Below are 23,530 nucleotides of genomic sequence, written 5' to 3' on the forward strand. Positions count from 1 at the left end.
AGCATGAAGCGGATGAAGAGGTCCCCCGAGACCCACGGTCGTGACCCACGACGACAAAGAACGTCAACCGGTGAATAATCGATGATCAATGACATTGGACGATTCAGGCGTTTTGCGTCGCGTAACCTTGCATCGATACGCATACACGGGATACTTGAAACAGACATTTTTTACTAGCGAATAACGCTCGCATCTATCGTAGACACAGATCCGATTATCGCGGATGAGTCACGAGTTCCTTGTCCTCGATCGTTAGAACGCTACATTTTCCAAACTTGAAAACGAGCCAAGAGTCTTTTGATCAAGTTTCGGATTGCTCGATAACTCTCGAACGGATCTAAATAATAGAGTTTACAAGCTGGAATCGTCTTACTACGAAGAGGACACACTGGAGGAGCTAGCCGAAAGAAACAGGGAGATTCTGCAATATTATTTTGTTTCATTTAACCGATGCTGACGCTACTTCTGATTTACAACCGGTCAACAATCAATTGCTCGAAACTGGAGTCACCGAAGCCACTGACAACTTTTCCATCCAAAGAATTGGAAAAGAAATTCCGGGAAACCTCGACCTCTCTGCATCTCTTTTAATTCACCAGCCATTTCAATTAAAGTTCTGAAAAATAATGGAAGATATTCTCGACTTGTTCAAATATCGAACGACTCAACGGTTAAGCAACGTGCGTAATTAAACGATTTGCGCGTTAAATTGCGCGAAACGAACCATCGGGACAAAACCATTAAGTATACCAACGGTTTCTCAAAAACCTATCTATCAAAATGTCAGAGGTTTACGAACGACATTGAATAATTTACAACAGGAAGTCGCCTACTCCTCGTTTCAACGCGACGTTCCGATCCTAATAGAAACCTGGCTCAACGACAGTTTTTCCAACAGCGAAGATTCCGACGAGAAGATTCGATAATTCGAGTTAAAATCTGCGACAATTGCGAATACTAGAAAGTAGATGCAGTTCTGGATCTCTGGATCGATGTTACACGGACGATTGAAACATTCGGAACACAATTCCATAGATCTACGAGATTCGAGTCAAAGTTTATCCATACTAGACGATCTATAAAAATAACGTAACAAATTACGGAAAAGTTACATCGAAAGACAACGGTACCTCAACGGCGGTGCTCTTACCTTTTGTAAATACGATTCTTCGTTCGTAGCCCCTACGGTCTAATAATACGCAAATTTAATTTCGATTTATTTACGCTTCGAACGTTTGAATTACGAGGTAGGATTTAATGCGGAGGAGATCCACTGTCAGCCTTCCGATGTCGCAAATACGGTCGTTAGTGGCTAACGATCTAATGAAAAACGGAACAAAAACGGGTAAACATTTACGTAAAAATATGGCTCTTTTATTGTGAGATATTTCAATAGTTCGTGCGTTTGCGAAAATATGGAATACTTTCAGAGGCCGAACGACGCGATCGATCGCCGAGATACTCGCTGTTCGCGTAATTCGTGTAATTCGAATTTTAAACTCGACGAACAATAAGTATATGTATATACAAATGTGTCGCGTAGTTTCGTAAGAAAAACATCCGGTGAACAATATTCGTAGAAACATCGATTCTCGATGAACGTGGTTGTCTATCGTTTTCGCGCAACGCGAGAAGAAACAATCGAATAGATGCGCTCGGATTATTCGTACTCGACGCGAGGTCGTGCGCCTTCGTTCCGTTTTACCGACCGACGTACAATTTCGTTCGATCGGATATCGAGAGGGTCGATCGGTAAACGGGACGCGCGTTCGTTATCGATTCCTTCGTTATCGACGTTTCGTATCGAGCGGTTACCGTTCGGGATCGATATCGCGTTTCCCGCGGAGATCTCCGACGCGTTCCCGTGTCGTTCCGCGACACGCCGGGAATTTTCGAACGCGTTCGATTCGATTCTCGATCGTCTCGCACCCGTAGACTCGAACGACAAATTGTCGCGCACGCAGCATACTTGGCCCCGATGCCACGAAAGAACATTATTCAACGTTTTTCCCTAATTTCTTCGACAGGAATCGTTCTCTCTCGGTTCGTGGTCGTCCTTTATCTCTGTACGAAGATCACGAGGTATCTATGCGCGTCCGTTGTATCGCGAACGCGAGATATCACCGAGTCCCCTCTTGTACGCCTCTCTCGAGAGAATTCGTCGGGAAACGAAGGTTTCGGCGAACGCGGAGCCTCGGGAAACCGACGATAAATATTCCTTAAAATCCACCTTTCTACGCAACGGAACCATTAAGAGCTAATGACACGAACAGTTCCTCCGACTCGGATCGGTCCACGGTCGTAGGTTCGGTAACACTGAACGGAGGCTGTTCTGAACATTCGTGGATCGATTCCCCCTCATTCCGTTTTGTTTCGGTCCTTGCCGTTCGACGTGATCCCGTTGGAGCACTTGTCTTTTCGTCTGATCGACTTGGTGTAAGTATTCGCGTAGAAGGACCCGAACATGTAGATGAATGCCAGCGTGTTGAAGAGCAACAGAAGCGTGATCGGTCTCGGGTAATTGCAGCCGTTGAAGAAAATTTGAACGCTGTGCAAGAAGATGACGACGAACTGGATCAACTGCAACAAGGTCAGGTGCTTCTTCCACCACAGGTACTTGTTCATGTGCGGTCCCATGGAGGACAGCATGTAGTACGTGTACATGATCACGTGGATGCCCGCGTTTATGAGACCGAGAAGGGTACCGTGACCGTTCGACAGGTACCTGCACCCGATCCAGGCGCATACAGGCATCAGAGCGTGGTGGAACACGTGGAGGAAGGTGATCTGACGATTCTTCTTTCGTAGGACGAAGAACACCGTGTCCAGCAGCTCGGTCAGTTTACAGATGAAGTATAAGTACACGGCATTGGCCATCTGCAATTTACGACTGCAAAGATGTTAGGAAACTCGGAGGATATTTGTGTACGCGACGAAACGAATTTAAACGAAAGTTTACGTTGCAAATTACGAGAGAATCGTAGCAAACCTCGTACCCTCGGTCGTGTCACCATCGTCGTTACCGAAAACGCGAACAAGAATCTCGTTTCAAACGCGGAAGTATACCTCGGGATTGTCCCAACCGTCGACCGTGCACCTGCTACGAACAACTTCCCCGGAAACAACAATTATGGGCATGCGTTAAATTTTCTCCATCTCCGCGCAAACGGTGGAACTAAAACGAATAAATTATTTCCGTCACGATAGATTCGGGCACGCTAGTTAGTCTCGTTAACTCCGGTTACAAGTTGATTATTCCTTTCGCGGACCGAACGACACGCAATTGAATATACAAGCGATTTTTCAACGAGCGGATTAGAAATTAACGACGCAGGATTACGAATCGAACGATCCGCCGCTATTCTTGGATCAGATTCTCCGTTCGTCGATCGAACTCGCGATACTTTACGAGTGACGAGGAATTTCATCGGTGAATTCTTGATCATTTTTCGAAAAAAGAACACAACGATTCGACGACGCAGAGACACTAGATATCAACGTTTAAGAATTCGATGTAAATTCGAACTTTTTCGTCAATCGATCGCTTCGTCGAATGGAAATGCAAGCACAAGCAACGACAGACCGATTCATCGAAGAAAAAAGGATTAGAATTCGCGGAGGAAAAAAATTACGTATCGCGATGAACGGTATTGTTAAAAGGCAAGGTAATTACGGTCGAGTAGCTCTTCTTTGTCGGACCAATTGTACTCGCGTGTAAGAGGAACGATGTACGGTAAGTATTCGAGGAGATTGCTCTTGGAAGTATGGCGGGTCGTGTTCGTTCAGGAGACATCTCAACGAGCACGAAGTGGATCTACGGGAAGATCCGAATTCGAATCAAATTCCACTCGTTAAACATTGGTAACGAGTTGCTCGATTCGTTGTATTTCTTTTTTTTTCAAAATCATCGAGACCGAGGAAATTCGTCGTCTGTCGTTATTCGTGAACTATCGCGAATTCGAATCAAATTCCACACGTTAAACATTGGTAACGAGTTGCTCGATTCGTTGTATTTCTTTTTTTTTCAAAATCATCGAGACCGAGGAAATTCGTCGTCTGTCGTTATTCGTGAACTATCGCGAATTCGAATCAAATTCCACTCGTTAAACATTGGTAACGAGTTGCTCGATTCGTTGTATTTCTTTTTTTTCAAAATCATCGAGACCGAGGAAATTCGTCGTCTCTCGTTATTCGTGAACTATCGCGAATTCGAATCAAATTCCACTCGTTAAACATTGGTAACGAGTTGCTCGATTCGTTGTATTTCTTTTTTTTTCAAAATCATCGAGACCGAGGAAATTCGTCGTCTCTCGTTATTCGTGAACTATCGCGAATTCGATCGATAGCCGTGGGGATGCAGTCTCGAATGGCCACTCGACGATGAGAACTCGATAGCTCTCGACGTAATTTTCTCGAGCCTCTGTTGTGCGCGTTGATCATCGCCGGATTAATTATCGTAAGTACGAATACACGGACTTCGTCACGAGTTGAACCGACGTACGCAAATACGAGTATGCACGGACTCTGATGCGTTAATATTTATTTCCTCGTTTTCCTCCGACGATGGCTCGCGACGACCAATGAACACAAATACTTTGCGTTACGGACAATCGTCGAATGACCGACTCCGAGAAAGGAAGACTCGCGTTTGATCGAAACTTTGGACTTCGTGGTCGGTTTGAACCATTTGCATCGAGAGACGGAATATTTCACGCGTAGCTTTTCGACCGTGTCATCGAGTTTGTTGATGTATTGATGTACATTTGTACATCTATAATTTTGAAGAAGTATCGGCGCCGACACGAACCGAGTACGCTGTAGACAGCTCAAGGTACACTTACAGTACCGGTGCAAACGAGTTTCAAAAGTGTCGTCGGGTTCAGAAAATCGAAAATAAATAATAAGAATGTCAATCAAGTGGATGAAAGGTAACACTGCGAAAAAATATTAACGATTTCGATAACTACGAATCAAATTTTGGTCCTTTGATTCGTGGTCCTTTGGTTCACAAATTTTGCACCCTATTGGTTCTTTCGGATCGTTCGAATCGTGTCCTGCTTTGTTAGCCGGACACCTCGTACATCGATTACTATTTTCCGCTGTGGTTCGGATCGTGTCCTGTTTCTTAGCGGGACACCTCGTACATCGATTACTATTTTCCGCTGTCGTCTCAATGGACAAGAATTACGTTCTTTCTTGCGGGCAAGATAAACGACACTGCTTACGAAGAGAGCTGCAACATTGTTCGAAAGAGAGCATTGTTCGGTCGACTCTCTTCCGTCTTGATTAAGGTCGCAGCTTTACGGGAAAACACGGCACGCGTGGAATTGCCGCCGAGGCAACGAAGACGTTATTATTCTAACTACTTCTGGGAAATGGAAGTCGTCGTCGTAACGTAAGTCGAACTAGGAAACGCTCGTCCAACGGCAAGGTGAACGAAAGAACGAAAGGAAGAACACGATTCTCGCTATCCTCGAATATGTCCATCCGTTGCATTGTTTACGACCGTTGTAAATATTGCATACGCGCTTTCATATTTTACACCGCGGACGAAGTACTGCGATAGGTTTCGAGCGTATATTGAATTGTTCGGAAAGTGATTTCGTTTTCCAAAACGGAGAATATATAATTTAACGAAAGGTTCGTGTACTTAAAAAAAATCGTGTTTCATTTTCACAAAAGAAAAACGAAACTACTTTCCGAACAACCCAATACAACCTAAACGACGTCCATTCCTCGTGCCTAATGCACCCGACGAGGTATATGCCTATATGTATAATTCGTTGTATTTTCTTTGGTACGCAAAAGTATCGAGCAATCGCTCGAATGAATTTTAAATACGAAAGAAATTGAAAAATTGAACGTGGCTTGTTCGAAATTGAAAAAATGTGTAATTCGTTCCGTTTGAAACGAACCTTACGAATCTCGGGACACCCGACAAGGGCTAGAACCTCGATAAATGCGATCTCGTTCGTTGCATCTAGTCGACGGGTGGTAAGGGTTAACCACGAGTTAATAAACGAGTTAACGAACAAAGTTCATAGGTGGTGAGAATGCCTTGGAAAAATTGAAGGGCGAAAAGACTCGGAGGGATTCTTTGCAGCTGCTCGCAATGGTCGAAGAATCTTCCCATAGGATCGGTCGTTTCGATAATTGCTCGAATCGGTGCAGGAATTGTCAAAATTGACAGAATCCCAAGTGGATCCCGAAAAAGTATCTCGCGATATTAGTTCGGGGGTTCACTCTGGGCGTGAACTCGTTCCTAATCGTGGCGAAATCGTATCCCCTCGACGGCGATAGGAAGCTATTTCCTCTAAATGCGACTCACGTACCCTGAGAGCGCTCGGACTATTCGAATAGTCGACAGGCTGACAAGTGTAGCTGTACTCCCGCAACCAGCCGCTCTCCAGACCCTCGTGGACGAGATATATGCTCAACAGCACTTGTAGGAAATTGTACACGATCATCACGTTCCTCAGCTCGTACGGCTTCTTGTCGCTCATGTACCTCGGCCCGGCGGATACGGAGAAGTATATGTAGCTGGCTAGGATCATCAACAACGGACCTAGCCCCGTGATTAGGAACCAATCGCTGGTCCTCGGATCTGAAAGACGAGACAACATTGTCGCAGCTCGCGCGATGTACTATATCCGCGAAATCCGATCGTGTTTGGGAATGGGTGTTCCGTTACCGCTTTTGTTGTAGACGTCTCTGAGCCACTCCACGGTGCCCGACATTGTCCTCGATTCGTCTCGGCCGGGTAAACCTGTGAAAGAAGAACGATCGTTTATTTTCGTCCCACGGAACGAGCGGAGCAGCGAGGATCGCGAGGATTCCGTTTCGTTGATCGTTTGCGTAATTTACTGTTGAACCGATAGAGGTCCGAGCGCGGTCATCCCCGGGGACTATCGAGCAGAGTTCATCGGTGCTCGCCTCGCGTGAACAGCGCCGGTGGAAATCAATAAACACGCATCGTCGAAACTCGGGTTCGAGGAACCTCCTTTACAGCAACGATCCGATCGATGTTAAAGACGATCTCGCAACGACGAGAGTTACGAATAATCGCGATAAACAACGAAGAGAATTTTTTCGGTAGTGAAAATCGATCGGAATAAAACTTAACCCTCCGGAGGAGAAGGAAGTCGTCAGGATCGTTTTAAAATTCGTCCGGGCTTGTATATTACTTCTGCACGATTATTCAACGCGTATTGTTTAACACGACCTCTTCCTTTCTTCGTATTATCGAATGTGACTTGCATCGAGAATTTTTTTTCTACAAAAATTAAGTTATCGGTAATTTAGCGTTTAGTACTTTCCACGGAGCTACCAGTATTGAAAACGACAGATGGAAAACTGAACCATAAATAACCATGAATGAATAAAATTTTATTGCAAACGTAAATATTTGCGACGAAACCAAGAGCGATACTTTGATCGCGAGATCGTAAACGAGTTTTTATTTGTCAACGCTTCTTAAAAATTAAGCACTCCAAAAGTATAATTTGTCGATACGATTCCCCAATTGCGACCTAATTTTTATGAAAATTAATCCAGACGCGAGAAAGGCTTCTCAGTTTCTACGCGTGTCGATCGACTGGTTATGAGGAAATCGCGCACCAGTTGCGTATAGTTTTCCTTCTACTGTTTCCTCCTCGAGAATATACCGTAATCGTGTTTAGGCACACTGTAGCAATAGTTTCGGTTTCGTTTGCATCGGAGTTGATTCTTCGGAGAGTTTCTCGTACCTTCTCGATATCGTTTTTAATATTGAGAACGTTCTTATTCTGAAAGTTGCGCGTTTAGGTACAATTACTGTACGCGACTTATGAGACGTCTATTCGCGCATACGATACATAATTCGTTCGTAAGAAAATTATTCGCGCACGTTTCGCATTTTAAACGTTACCGATACAACCGATCGTCCACAAAGTTGCGATGTATTACCGGTGGAAATTTTAGAAAAATGTCTCGATAACGGTATCGCAATTCCCAATTAGCGTTCCTTTAAAAAAATTTTAAAGGAATTTTCGCCCTGTACCGGAAACCGCAAAACCGGTTTATCGGTTTTGCAATCGCGGACAGAAACTGCGTTTATGCGGATGAAATTTTATTCTCACGCGTACGAACGAATTTGAATATTTTAGAACGGTACATTTCGTTTAGAAGGCATTTATAAAGATACGATAAATATGTAAATAAGTAAATACACATCGATGCGTAGCCGGAATCGCGTTACGTTCGCGTGAAAAAGTTTGCTCCTTTCGTACGTTCGAGGCCCGAGTCGTGTTTTTAAAATCACTTTCCGGAGAAACGGAACTTTCACGGTCGACGTATAATATTTACATAGAATGCTACGGTGCAAAATTTCTGCCCGGCCACGGTGAAGTCGGGGAACTCGATTTTGCGCATTCTTTGTTACACGTGTACATTGTGCAACGCTTTCGAAAATGTTCGGCAAGGGCAAACGTTCCGTTGGCCGGAAATCGGAGAACTCGATCCACGGTGCGCGCGCACTGGCGGTGATTTAAAGGGGGATTTCGAACGAAGGGAGATCGATCGGTGAACGTTCACCGAATCATCGAGACTACGCGAACGTCGTTCATGGAAACGTAACAACGTAGCATTGTACGACTGGACATTGTTCGAGTCGCGTCCTCGAGCGGGTAACGGAGACGCGGGAGCAACGGACCTCGAACAATTATCATCGTCTCGTAATTGCAGACCGGCCAATTACGAGCACCGCGCAATCAGTCGTGCCGCGATTGTCGTACCGGAATTTTTCACGAGCGAGGAATTGGCGGTGCAGATTGGCCGGACGAGATTCGTGTTTACCAAACTCGCGTCGCCGAGATCGATCGGGTAACCAGGTGGCTCGTGGCCACCTTGCGAAACGAACGGTTAATTAACAGGATTCGTTCGACGAAGTCTCGATCGGACGTGTTTTAACTATTTCCATTTCGTCATACGAGGCGTATCTAAGGTCGAAGGACTGCGCTCGATGCTACGAGAAACTTATTCGACGATGCGTTTCGCAACCGAGAATCGATTAGAGGAAACGCGCGACACGTGTTTCCGTGAAGAAAGGAATTCAACGTCGAACCGTGTTCTTGAAATTCAATTCCGTTTCTCCATCGCGGACCATCCATCGATGGAACGAAATCTCAACCTCGCCGCTACGTATTTTATTGAGAATTTTCATCCCGAACGCGCAACCTACGACCCGAAGATCCTACAACGATTCGGTTTTCCCGGACGAGCGACCCCCCTTCTATCCCATTTACATTCACGGTGTTTCATAATATTCATTCGTCAACGTCTCTATCGTCCATTCTTTGCAACGACGCGAATATAAAGTGGCGACTTTTGCGCAGAGTCGACACAACTTTTATTTATACGGAAAGTATCGAACGCTGAATCCAGACGATGCTCGAATCCAGGTGAAATGTAAAAAATCCTCGAGTTTCTATTAAATACAGACGATGCTTGAACCCGTATCGAGTGTAGCTAACGCTCGAATCTGTGTCAAACACGGATAACGCTCGAGTCTGTATTAAATGGGCGCGATGCTCGAGCTTCGATTAAACACGGATGGTGTTCGAATCGATGGAATATTCGTTGGTTAACGAACACGGATGTAAATCTTGGACATACCGTGAACTTATAGACATTGAAACAACGTGTAAAAATGTATTAGGTTGGAAAGTGATTTCGTTTTCCAAAATGGAGAATATGTAACTTGATGAAATGTTTGTACACTCTAAAAAAATCGTGTTTCATTTTCACCAAAAAAACAAACGAAATGTCACCAGAATTACACCACGATGGGGGATAGGTCCCAAGAACAACGCTTCCACCACGGGACGTCTTCTAGCTATTGGGTCGTTCGAAAAGTGACTTCGTTTTCCAAAATGGAGAATACGCAACTTAATAAAATGTTCGTACACTCTAAAAAAAACCTTTCATTTTCACCAAAAAAAAAAAACGAAATGATTTTCCGAACAACCCAACAGCTAGAAGACGTCCCGTCGGCGGAAGCGTCGTTCTCGGAACCCATCCCCCGTGGTGGCGTAATTCTGGTGAGAAACGACGCGTGATCGTGAAGGAAAATTTACGACACTGGATTTACGTGTCCGATCGCGACCTCTGGACCGATTGTACGAAAGAACAACGATCGATGTCCGAAAGCCGGTGACAACGGTGAGTCGATGGTACGAGGTTGATCGACGAGTGTTTGGGATCGGGTGAATTTCGTCACCGCGAGACAAAAGGACCTTCGAAATCGAGGCGAAAGAAGAAAGTAACGAGAGAGACGCGATCCGGCCGGGAGTAAGAGGACCGGGCCAGGAACGAGGGATGCAGCTTGACTCCTAACTTGCGGAGCACCAGTTGGAAGGTAGCCAGAGATACGTAGCCGGTGGGTACTAGCTACGGACCAAGGTGAACGGGATCGTTAATGCGCGGCTCTTTTCTCTTCTTCTGCGGCCCTTTTTTCTCCGCCACGCCGACGCCGAGCACCTGGCCTCTTCGACGTCCAATTTTTGTTCCATTCGTAGCCGAGCGCCCCGAAAGAACGAAACCGAGCTCCCCGTTCCGCGCTACGTTGCCCCGGCAGCGTTCGGGGATTTTCCTCAGCACCGAGCAAACGGACCCGTGAACGTCCTTGAGCCCAACCTTGGCCTCGAAACGTTAACGGGTTCGATCGGGTGTATCGATGTCTCGTCGAGCCTCGAGCGAGAGATTCTCCGATAGATTATCGAGCAACACCAACCCTGACAGCTCCGACGAGCGATAGGCGTTTGTTCGAGGAAGCGCGATGACGCGGCTAAAGTTAACGAATATAAATAAAAAAACGAGGAAAACGAGACGCCAAGTCCGATCGTAGAAACTGACAGCAAAAATGTAAAAAGAATCGAAAGTCGTCTCAAGACCATCGATTTACGCGCAAATTTTTGTTCGCGAGATTGATCAATTTTACGAGGAATCGTAAGGCGCTTAATTTTCTTGTCATTCTGTTTTAACGAAATCTTAACACCGATCGATGATCAACGGGTATAAATGCTCGTTAACGGAAAATCGTTAAAGTTGATTGTAATCGTCGATTGTAATTTTCAATATTCCTCGCAAACTTTCGGGATTCTCATTGGATCGTCTCTACGATTTATCGCGTATCGACTTTGTTTATCGTATATAAACTTTGTTTTCGTACTCTCGCGTTTGATCGCGTTATTTTACTTTGTTATCTTCGTTCGGTAGTTCTCGAACGTGCAACAGGTACGGCGCGTCGGGACTGCATTCGGCCGATAGCGATTCGAAAACTTTCTTTTCCTCGATGGACGCGTATTTTACCAGCAACGATAATAACTCAGCCATCGAAATCGTGGGAATCCTTGACACGTTGCAGTTTGCAGCATCGTCGGTGGGTTCGGTTCGCTCGGTTTCGTTCGTTCGTTCGTTCGTTCGTTCGTTGTGAAACGTTTCTTCGTTCTTCGATTCGAATTCCAAGTTTCTCGGTGAACGAGTACCGGACGAACGCACATATTTTTGTTCGTTCTTCGGATGAAAATTGCTTCCATGGCCGACGGCCGTGCGGGAATATTAAAAATGTCTCGCAATAAAAATCACGGCGGTAATAGCCGCGGTTGCGAGGCAGTGCGAATTAGGAGTGTCGCAACGGAATTTATCTCTATCGCGGGTGCTCGCGCCTCGTGCTTCTAGGACAAAGTGCGCGGGCTGCCCGTAATTAGATGGTAACGAGCTGTCAAAACGCGGAATCGGGCGTGGCGAGCTCGAGCCTCGATTGAAAGCGCTGTTATTAAGATTGTCGAGAACGCACCGAGCCGGTCTCTCTAAGACGTTAATTTTCGAACGATGCCGCTTGGATTTCGTTGGAAGGGGACGATCGAACGGTCTTTGCGTTTTCGACACGGATGAACCGTGACGCAACGCGAAAGCCCTGCGGTTCCACGTGGTCGTGGGATCGATGTCGGTTCGACACGTCGGGTACCAAGGTGTCGAGAATCGCTGCGAACTCTCCTAGCGGAGAACGTCGTGAAAAACGAATGTCCACGGTTCAAGGTGGATAGAACTCTGGGAAATTAAATTTCGTAGCAACTGGACGCAACCCGAACAACGCCTGTACCCACGCGGATCTTTGAGCAAGGACCGTAGGAGGAAAGTGTAACGAACCGGTCGCAAGGCGTAGCACTTTGCCCGCAAACGCGTTTTCATCGCTCGGGAAAAAAGTCGAGATAAAATTCGGGAAAATTCCTCGCGCCCAATCGGGATTTCGAGCGCGTCGTAATCGACCTCGGTCCTTGTTTTCCCGGTAGCGGATTCGGCGAATCGACTCGATGCAACGAATCGTAACACTCGCGGTTAGCGTTCTCCGTTTCGAACGAACGCGTTGCACGGATGGTTAATTTGCATCCAACGCGAGTCACTATTCGTCTTTCGCGGTTCAGATCGCAGCGAAATCATCTTATCGAAAGGAGCTCGATATTATTATCGCAAACGTCGGTTCTCGATGGACGGTCGACGATCTCGGATAAAGACGTTCGAGGATAGAGAAAGAGAGAGAAAAAGAGAAAATCCAGTACCTTTGTGTCAGGATTTACGATGTTGCGGCAACGGATAAAAAGGAAAAATCACGAACGCGTACACCGATTAGAAAAATCCTCGACGTTCGCTTCGCTAGCCTTTGAGCTTCGTTGACTTCGATATCGAGTGCGATTACGAAATCGAGGAGCTACGGGAAGAAATGCAGAGACTGCGACGCAGTGCTGCTCGAACAAATTGAATGTTTACCCGCGGAGAAGTGCTTCTCCACGAGGAGAGGAAACCGTTGCCAAACATGTCGCGATATTACTTGCTTCTGGCATTTCGAGAGTTCAATTCCCCGACCGATACCACCGTGGAACATTACGAAATTGCTCGCGCGACATTAACCTTTCCACAGGTACGGGTAACCTTGCGGGAAATTCGTTTCGTAATATCGAGTTCTCGACGACGAAGATCGTTATTGGTCGTTTAGTCCCTTTTTTCGAGATCGTAGATATTTTCAATTCGCTGTACTCGATTCTTAGATCCGAGCGTTGCGGAACAGAGACGTCGATTCGGACAAATTTTTTCTTCGACTTTTCATCGAACGAATAACGCGTTAAAAGGCGTCTGTCCTTCGTTCTTCGTTCGAAGTATTTATCCAGAAACAATTCGTCGTATCTCGATGTATCGAGAAACACAAGTCGCGAAAGATTAACGCGGCAGCGAATTTTCGCGCACGAAACACCGAGTTATGGAAATTCGCGAAGCGTTTTCTCATCGTGTTCCAATGTAGTTCCAAGATTTCTTCGATCGAACAACCGAAAGTTTAGTGATCGATAAAAGTTTAGTATTCGAAGAAAGTAAGGAACCCTCGATTCTCGAACGATGCCGTTTCTCGAGCAGTTCCTTCGATCCAGTGTCTCGCAGCGAGTTGCAATTTTCGCACGATTTTATTCTTTCCTCTTCCATCTACGTTTAAACGTCAATTAGGCGCGGTTTGAAATCGTACCTTTGACAAAGCGAGGATCCAAATTCCGCTACCGCTCGATGATTCGATCCGCGCGTTTAATCGTAGCTGGTGATTAACCAGAGCCACGGCAGACAGGCAGTCGACGATCAACGATACGTAAACACGAACGAGCGTTTCATTCGCGTGAAAGCGTGCGATTCCATTTAGCGGCATTCTTGCCGTACCTTTTACAAACCTTCGGTGTTTACACGTTAGACGTGTTTCGCACTCGATGACGCAACCTCGAGATAATACTCGCAGAAGAGCAGTGGAATTTGCGATAATTTACATAAAAGGACAATGCATCTACTTGCATCTACTCGCATCTACTTGCATCGATGTTTTATAATTCCTCTCCACGAATGGAGATCTTCCAAATTGGCGCTCGGATTGATATTCGAGACACTTGGATCGAATATACTCGGTTTCGTTTCTTTTCCCACCGATTCACGTGTTGCCCTAACGTTTCGAAAGCAAATTTTTTTCCGAGAAACGAGCAACGTTTTACGAGGGTCGTTGTAGAATTTCGAAAAGGTTTCGCTTCTTTACCTCGAAAAAGGAACGGAACGTTTCGAGTGCGAAACAACGCGATTAACGAAATTTGAATCGCTGTTGTCGACGAAACGAACCGCGCTCGTCGAGAGTAGCGTTCGAAATTACTACGTCACTCTCCCTTTCGACCGCATTTTACTTTCTTGGCGTCTGACGAACGAAGGGCGCCCAGACGCCATGACCGTGAGTCAGAGAAACCGTTTCAAGAGGCAGAATGCCACGTGCTGCGGTCGCGTTAAAGAAACCGAGCGAAACCTATACCTGCATTTCCAGTTTTTCCCCCCTGATCGCGATGTACGCACGAATTTCGTCCGATTACTTTACTCTTACGATACCATCCCGCCGCATAAAACAACCATAACCGTGTATACACGTTCGCGAAAAGAGGACGCCCGATGGCGGAGAATTTTTGCAGCTCGATTCTTACGTATCGTCGCGCAATCGTTGGGGAATATTTCTTCAAATGTCAAATGTAATCGGACAGATGCTGCTTCGCGATATTCCGAATTGTAATTTGTCTCGTATCGATCAAATTACGCACAGAGAATAGAACGACCGACGAATAAATTGCCTCGGTGGATTTCAACCGAAACTTGTATCTCGTAATAGGGCATACGATGAAAATACTCGAGGAAAATGCTCTTCGTTCGATGCTGTGGATATATATGCGCGATATATCGATGCACGATATTGCCCGAATTATACGACGTTGGTAGAGATTGGTCTTCGATGCAAAGTTGTTCGGCACCTTGCGCTTAAACATTCGTGGAATTACATCCGTTTTTGTCCGTTAGTGACTCGTACGATAAATCGAACTCATCTTCGATCGTTTACGAACAAGGTTTTTCTGTCGACCTTGGTGTCCCTTGGTGCGAACGTCATTTTGTAATTTGCTCGTAACGCGCTTCTCTCGGAGATAATCGCGCACGTGTCGATGAAATTTCATTACCGAATACTCGAGCGAGGGTCATTCGTCGCGCAGAAGGGAACGACAAGATCGAGACTCGATCGAGGACTCATCGTGTAAATTAATTTTACCCAGACGTTACGTCTCGATTCGAGATTTCGACTCGTTCGAGTGCAAAAACGAAGACGAGAATCTCTCTAGATTTTACGTCATTTGTCCATCATCGCGGTGGGTACGCGTATTACGAAACACTCTGTATATATTTGTATACGTGTATCTTTGAGCGCGCGAACATTCGTTTCGCTTAGTTAAGTCTACTTGCGTTCGAAATTGCAACCAGCGCAACACTCGCGGGTAAAAAGTACTCTAACGACTTTAAGATTGACTTTTATTCTCCGCTTAACGCGTCTGAATTAACACCGATAAGATTTACACTTCCGCCGAACTCGCGTTCCTTGGTTCTCTCGTGTACTCGCTTGGCAAATCGTAACTCGTTTCAGAAGTTTCGGGCGCGAAATCGTACGAGTGGCCCGACGAGTAGTATCGCGGTACCAGCGACGCGACGCTCGTTTCGTCTCTCTGGATATCGATAGTTTCGAGCGGGCGTCCAACAGGTATCGATTTCGTGGACACCAGTGTCGAATGCGAGCTGCCGCGAACGGTACTCGTTTAAAATTGCTAATTCGCGCTACTCGTCCGGAAATCTTGCGCGCCAAGAATTTTTTTTTACCACCGAGAGAATCGATTACATCGCGGGACCGAAACTCGCCGCGAGAAACCTTCTCAACGCGATGCTTTCGTACGCAGAGATAACTGGTCGACTATCCGAGTACTCGAGTGCTTCGAGTAGCTCGAAAACGCCCGATCGGTCCGGAACGTTCGAGGAAATTGGACCAACGAGCACGAATATCGTTCGAGCCGCTCGCGCGATCGAGTACTCGACTCGAGTCGAGTTTCGAGCACGCTCGTACGGATAGTTAGCGCCGACTCGCGGTGTCCTCCTCCGCGAAAATATTCAACGCGCGTCAACGCATCGATCCTTTTCGAAAAACAAACGGCAACGAATCTGAATTTCCGATCAAGCTCGTTCGTGCCGTTTCCTAAAACACGCCTTTCGTTCAACGTTTCCCAACGCACACCGATAAACGACATCGCGGATCGTTCTCGCGTCCGAAGATACATTCGTGGAACTTTCACGTGTTTAACGTCGCGCGAGTCTCGAACAACCGTTATTTTTGCATCGTATTTCATTAATGCGCGTTATCGGAGTCGATACGTTACTCGCTATCCGTGGCGAGTCCTCTTCGCGGTTCTTTCTTGTAAATTGGAAATACCGAAACTCGTTTCTCCCGAGACGAAAAAATTTGAATCCTTAAGAAGGGCGATACACGCGTTTACCGTTTCGTAACCGAATCGGTCTCGAAACACCATTTGCATGCCACGAAATTGAAATTAATTCTACCGATTGCCAAATAAATACTGGTTTAGAAAGTACGGTGTTAGTTGTAATAATTGTTAAGTGGTACGTACGTTCAATCGTTCGGAATTAATTCTAACGAGCCGAGGTAATTGAAATTTAATCGACGATAATTTGACTCCTGATTTTTAATACAGAAGGCGTAACGGAGTAGAAATAAGAGACGTGGTATAAATCTGTTGCAAGGTGTGTATAAAATTTGAAAGAGATACCGTTCAAATCAAGCGAGAGAACAAAGAAAGTACGAAAAAAAGAAGAAGGTGATTTACATTGACGAATGGCGAGACGATTTACAAGAATGGAGCGAGGCGATCGAATAAGTTGTAAAAAGTTTTACAGGGTTCTTCGAGCGACAGGTTATGGTGATTTAGAGCAGGTCGGGAAATATTCGGATGGAAATAAGATAAAATTACGGGGCAAGCGAATACACTGTTCGAGTTCTTACGTGCAAACGATAAATCGAATATAAGACGACCGTTCTATCGAGACGCGATAGAAATGGGGAACGATAGAATCGTCGAGTTCGAAACAATGATGCGAGAACGAGAAAGCTCGGTCGGCTCGCGGTACGCGCGTCGATTTAAACGATTAATTTGTAACCGGCGTATTTATGTCATTTGTATCGTACATATGTACGTACGTATATTTGCAAGTCGACGAGGCTGTCGTTTGTCGGAGTTTCCGCTGGACGGTTTGAACGGTCGATCGCTCGTTCGGATACAAACTCGAATCGCGTTTTCTCGGTATTTCCTCTCGTTATTTCGGTTATCCGACAATCGAGAGAAACAACATCCACAACGCGCGTCGCAGCGTACAATTCGCGTCTCGTCGAATGATTTTCCGGTCGTTCGTAGGAAAAATTTACCGCTCTTCGTTGGAAATAATTTTTGACCGGTTGGTTTTTTTTTTTGTAAATTCACCTTTACGGGTGCGTTCGTTTCGCTCGTTATTCGCCGTGATCGTTTCTTGTTCTCGATCGAGAACGCGAATTAAGCAAAACCGCGACCGAACGAGCACCGTCCGAGCGGTTTCGTATTCCCGCTTGCATTCTACACCTCTTGCACTAATCTCTCGTTATTTTGCAACACGTCCAACGCGAACTCGCGATCGTTTCGTTTGTGCCGACGAATCCCGTCGGTGTTTTTATCGTCCACCGAACGAAATCGTTCGTCACGGAAATATACGTTGCGTCGTCGTTCGTACGAGGAAAACGAACCTGTCTCTCGGGATCGTTGAACTTGGAACGATCCAATTCAATTTCGAGTTACCGTTCTCGCTAAGAAAAAGAAAAAGAACTACCCACGATCGATTCGTCGATCCTACCCGACGATTCGTTGGACACGAACATCCGGTTGCTCGGCAATTAAAATCACTTCGAAGAGACGAACAGAGTATACGGTGCCAAAAAGAAAAAAAGGTCGACGATTACCTCTGAAATTAAAATTCGTTGACGGTTATGGCAGTCGGAGGACGTGTCCCAGCGACGCGAACCGATCTCTTGGTGAACGATGAACGAATCACGGCCTGATCGATACCGCTGGGCTCCAAAAGGTTCTGCGATCGTATATCCGGTCCTCGAACAGGGAAAAAATCGTCGTCGCTCGAGAAGTTGCGAGGCAACGACGTATCGCGGAGAAAGGAAAGAACGATCGAACGCTCGATTGAAACTCGCGTACGGGAATCGTGCGTCGAGTTCGATGGATTCGAGGAAGATCGATCGTCGTGTGCCCGCGACCGCGAGAAAACTACTGCCGGAGTGGTAGCTGAGAGGCTAAGTCCGTCTCTCGACACGCACCACTGATGAACACCGGTTGCACGGTTCTCTCTCCCTTCGACTCGACCGCGAACGTTATCCCTCGCGATCTGACAACACAAACCTGGACAGTCGTAGTCTTATATCCCTCCCAAGTAGCCACTTCGCTCGCGACTTCGTTCACCGATAGAGCTCGCGATCCCCGAGCAAACGCTATGTCAGCGCGCTCCCATTCGCGGCCCGCTGCACTCGGATTTCTCACCTTGATTCCGTCCGCTTCGTCTTCCTGCATTTGACAATTATCGCCTCTCGCTCTCTTTCTCCCGGTAAGTCCGATAATCGTTTATTATCCGTGTAACGGATAATACGTTTTGGTTCTTTTTTTTGCTTTTTCCTTACTCTTCCCGTCGAGACTGTATTCCCGAAAAGCGTTTCGGGCGTCTTACCCTCGCTGCTAAAATCGCAAACTTCGGAATTGGATCGAATGGCGGAACCATTCTCCGAAAGTGGACCTTTCACGTTCCACTAAATGCAATGTGTTCGCGATACCGTTGTTTTTTTTCGATACGACGAACAAAGTCATTGAACGGAAGAATCGAAAAATGAACACAGACGAGTCCAGCGCATTGTTTCCCGATGAAAAAAATGTTGTTCGAATAAGCGTAGAATTTCTCCAACTTTACCAAGACGGAGAACGAGTCTAATCTTTTGGACGAAATTTCGTTCGTCTCAAAATTCGTTCCATATTTCGAGATTTTTTATCATCTTGACGAGTACGTACGTGTACCAGAAGATATCGTCGTTAATGACGGATCAACTTCGCTCGAAATTGAATCGGATCTTATCGCGTGAAACAATGTTTGCTTTCCACTTCGACCCAAGAAGTTTTGTCTCAATGGCTGTGTAACATTAGCTATTTAGTCATCGTGTGATTATACATTCAACGTAAGTTCTTCAGTCACCTTTGTTTATCTTCGTTCTCCAGTTTTCTTCGTAGACTTGTCACGGAAAATTAAGATCGACCGTTTACTGCAATTAGCACTCAATATGTACACATAAATTCTTAATCTATTTGAATAGTCGCATCCCATTAATAATGTAACGAGTACTCGTTGTCTGAGAGTCTTGAATGAACGTACTATATATTAACGAGAGTTTCGAATAATTTGGCATATTATTCCAGGTTGATGTTCTCTTCGGTACGAATTTTCCGAATTAGAGGAGATGCGCCATAATTGACCGGCAATACTCGTATCGATGATCGTAAATTAAGTCTCTTTCTTACGGAACGTGACTCGAGCTGAACTTAATATCTAGTCGTCCCGCAAACAATGCCGATATTATTCTCGATTCGAATAAACGTGAAATCAAACGATTCGTTTACGATCGTTAATCGTCAATACACTCTTTCTCGTTTCCTATCATTATTTCCCGTTTGTCTATTAATCTTTCCATTTCTCGTCCGTACAAATCCTTTAATTTCGACAAGAGGAATTCCAAATCGTCTTAGAAAATGAGGAAATATGTGAATGATTAATGATTCCACTTGTTTTTATACCATTCCACTTATAGTACCATTTAAGATACTCGAACGACTCTATCCAACGGGAAGAGCGAGATTATATTTGCGACACGAGACAAGATTATTAATCTTTATCGTTTGGCGTTGCAAAACTCGCACCCTAAGCTTCGAATACTGGTAGTCTTGGCAAGGATGATAATTTGCGCGTAAAATCGGTAGAAGAAGGACGGTACGCGTCGCTTATTCTGCCGTGGAACGAACATCGATGCAACGCGACTCTGAAGGAATTTAATTTGAATGCTTCTAACGATCGTACTACTGTGCTGTCAGACAACTAGTTACTCGGTGTAATAAAATTACCGACGATGGTGATTTCTAATAAATAATATACACATCTTCGTTTACAAAAAACAACGGACGCACACTGATGACAAATCTTCGAATAAGTTTTCAATAAACCGTCGATCGATCCTACATTACTTTCAATGAACCGACAGACCACCCAACTTCCAAGAATAAAGTTACAAAATGCTTGGATACTCCGAACGAAATTAGAGATTACGCTACGTGCGAAGAAATATGAACGTATCTTTCACGCGCTGCTAAGATTGTTATGAAATTAAAATTTTTAGGAAAACTAGACAAATATCGTTCTTTTCACAAAATGTCAATTTCGGAGTAAGAGAGTAATTAGAATTTAAGAAAACGCACAAAAGTCTCTCGAATTCTCGTAGTCGAAAGGGTTCTGCTTTAAGATACGGAGAGAACGTTCACAGATGTGAGGGATGAAACGAGAAATGGAATTTGTTCCTCGATAATTAGGAGCAGTCATTTGATTTCGATCTACGGTTGCCAACGACCCGCTGCCAACATCCACCATGGAGATCGACGCCAGAACGTGACCACGTTCCCGCAAAAATTCGCTATCGGGGCTTGAATTTGTCGTATTGTTGATCGTACCAAACTCGTGTCGAATCGTTGTTCCAATGGAAAAATTCAGTATTGCGCGACAATGTTGTTGCGTTGTGTCGTTCTGATCGAGCACATCATTCGACGGTTGATACGTTTTTAATCAGCGGTGACGGGCAATTGGTGTCACGATACATAGTTATAGGTATTTCGTTTGCAATAATTCCACTGACCACTGACCCTAACCTTTTCTACCGATCGATATGCAACACCTCAGATTTTTGTTTCGACAAAAAACAATGATATTCTATTTCCGATCAGCGACGAAACTTTATCGTTTGACGCGAATATTTTAGTGCATCGGGTCGATGCACATGGAACGGCATTGTTTGTTCGTTCGATGAAACTTTAAAGGGCGTGACCTTTTCTGCGAGGAAAAACCTTGTTACATTGCGTGAAAAATGTCTATACCGTTATACCATGGTTTTACGATCGATTGGTTCGAGGAAATTTTAGTCAGACTGTAATCGCCTCTTGTACTTGGCGACGTTATTTTAAATTAAATTTAAATAAAACTTATTGGGATTGTATGCTCAAAGTTAGGTGATAAAAAAGAGTTGTCGTCGAATCTCGTTCATTCGTCGAGACAAGTCAAACACGTGTCAAGAGGCGTTAAATAAGTCGAAGAAAATTTTATCCAATTTTAAACGTTTCCTATCGAAGACACGAACAAGTTTTCCCGCGTCAAGATCGGTGTCGCCTTGTTCGTCAGTTCGCTTTATCTTTTTGCTTCGTTTCATAGGTTGTATTGAACATATTTAATTTGTCCAAGTGAATGAATAAAAAAAATTATATTGGATTCCAGTTTACGTATTTCGCGTGCATAAACAAGACGGAAGTAAGTCATCGAATATTGCGTTATATATATGCAAAATTGATCCTATTTCCATCGGAGCATCGAGTCAAGTGTTGTACAATGACTTTCTGATAAATTCCATTAGTACGTTAATATACGCATAAGTATCTGTAGATCATTTTCATTTTCGCGCGGATTTAAATAAGCGATGTATATAGTACATCTTGGACAGCTCTCAAAGAGTTGAAACGGTAAACACTTATTTCGGTAAACTTTTGAAGTTTCACACTGCCACGATTTGCCTGTTTATTCAGCTATTCGGCTGACAGATGTTCTATCGATAAAAGACGAAGTCCGAAAGAGAATAACCGATAGAGCGTTAATTCGTCCTATAAATTCACTTTACGAAATAATTTCAAAACCCGTAGATAAAATAGATACACAGATAGATACATAGCGGAGATCGCCGCTACGATAAATTCTGGCGAAATCGAAATTTTTCCTTTAAATAGGTATCTACATAATCGCGCGCGAGAAGGATGCGTGCTACTATCGCGCGATCAAATTAATTAGTTCCAAGATCGAAGGACTCGTCGGAAGGCCAGGAATAATTATAAGCAGAATATTTTCGCCTATTGGAAAGTCGTTTGTCGACGCTGATTATGCGCGTCCGTGCGTAAAACGCGACGCACGCGAGCGCACTTTCCTTCACCGCGTGCGACCCGGTGTTAATAATGTACGTTTAAAAAAAAAAAAGGTATAATCGACTCTTCCGACGTTAACGTCGATGGTCGTAAATATAGAAGAACACAGTGTCGAGGCTGTGTCCTGCGCGACTGGTGCGACTGGCTGCTAAATAACCACGTGTTTGACGAGGAATTAATTTTTTGAATCGTACGTAGCAAAAATATTTTATCGAGATGTCGTCGTACATGTGAGGCGCATCGGAGCATTTGAATCGCACGATTGTCGATGAATTAACAATGTAAGTTCGTTGAAGTCATTGCAAACGTATTCGTGCCATTTGTAAAAATTTCCCGCATAAATAAATTTGCAACACAATCGTGGGTAAAAAGTATTACGTGAGATATCGATTACAAACGATATCGTGCGATTATACAGCACGATGTAAAAGTAGTTGTCAATTTTAATCGATCGAGTGCCGGAACGAGTCGGTTCGAGCGAGACGAGTGTGACACCGATAAATTGATTGTTTTTCTCGATGCACAATTATTTATTAATCTTCCGACATCGCGATGGTTCCGTATCAGTTTTATTAACGATTCCATGGGCGAATCGTCCCTCGATGTTTACCGTCGTTACAAAAGTTACGAACAAACCGAACCAGCGATAGTTCGAAACTTTATCTTTTACGGTGATACGATGTTGCCTTTATTTCCTTCCGTTGGTATACGAAACTTTTTAATTAGGCTTTGTTTGTCGTTTCAGGAAGAAACCGGATAACTCTGAAACGTCCAAGGAAAACGGGACAGCTTCCACTTCTTTGTTTCGCGATATCGCGTCAATGATACCGCGCGAGCTAAAAGTCAAAGCAGTGAACTCTTTTCTTCGTTCAAAATAGTGATGCCACAACAGTGACACGTGTGTAGCCTCGTTCGAACGATGAACGTTCGTCGTGTGAATTTCTTTCACCTAATTGAGAGACGCGACCCTACCCTGAGACAGAAACTCGTCGTCAATGCGAACAACAGAGACGGAAATCTCTGTTTATTGCCGGAAATTGGTTCAATTATAAATAGAGAGCTATTTACAATTCAATTTGAACGTACCAGTCGCAAGATTGTTGAGAAAACCTGCTGCACGTCCGGTCGATGAGCAACTTTCTTTCTACATCCGATCTATTCATTCGACGTTTCGTAAACAGTGCTCTAGTAACACGACAATAAGAAATAGGCAATATTATTGTTCGAATAAAGAACAATGGATAAAATCAACGTGCAGCGATCTTTATTCGATCGTACGATTCGATTTTGACTCGTTCGTC

General features: G+C 44.7%; 2 protein-coding genes across 2 annotated transcripts in view; one reads left to right on the forward strand and one right to left on the reverse strand.

Moving 5' to 3' along the window:
• Drep4 (DNA fragmentation factor-related protein 4) overlaps positions 1-23,530 on the forward strand; it is a 59,004-nt gene that overhangs the window by 12,585 nt on the left and 22,889 nt on the right. The gene's annotated exons all lie outside the window — the stretch shown is intronic.
• On the reverse strand, positions 1,359-18,334 carry LOC143144642 (very long chain fatty acid elongase 7). Its single transcript, XM_076307270.1, has 4 exons — positions 17,915-18,334; positions 6,692-6,766; positions 6,333-6,604; positions 1,359-2,877 (listed from the first exon to the last, which is right to left on the reverse strand). The coding sequence occupies exons 2-4, from the start codon at positions 6,735-6,737 to the stop codon at positions 2,359-2,361; spliced, it is 837 nt and encodes a 278-aa protein (XP_076163385.1). The 5' UTR covers positions 6,738-6,766; positions 17,915-18,334; the 3' UTR covers positions 1,359-2,358.

Source organism: Ptiloglossa arizonensis, chromosome 3, assembly GCF_051014685.1.
Source record: "Ptiloglossa arizonensis isolate GNS036 chromosome 3, iyPtiAriz1_principal, whole genome shotgun sequence".
NCBI lineage: Eukaryota > Metazoa > Arthropoda > Insecta > Hymenoptera > Colletidae > Ptiloglossa > Ptiloglossa arizonensis.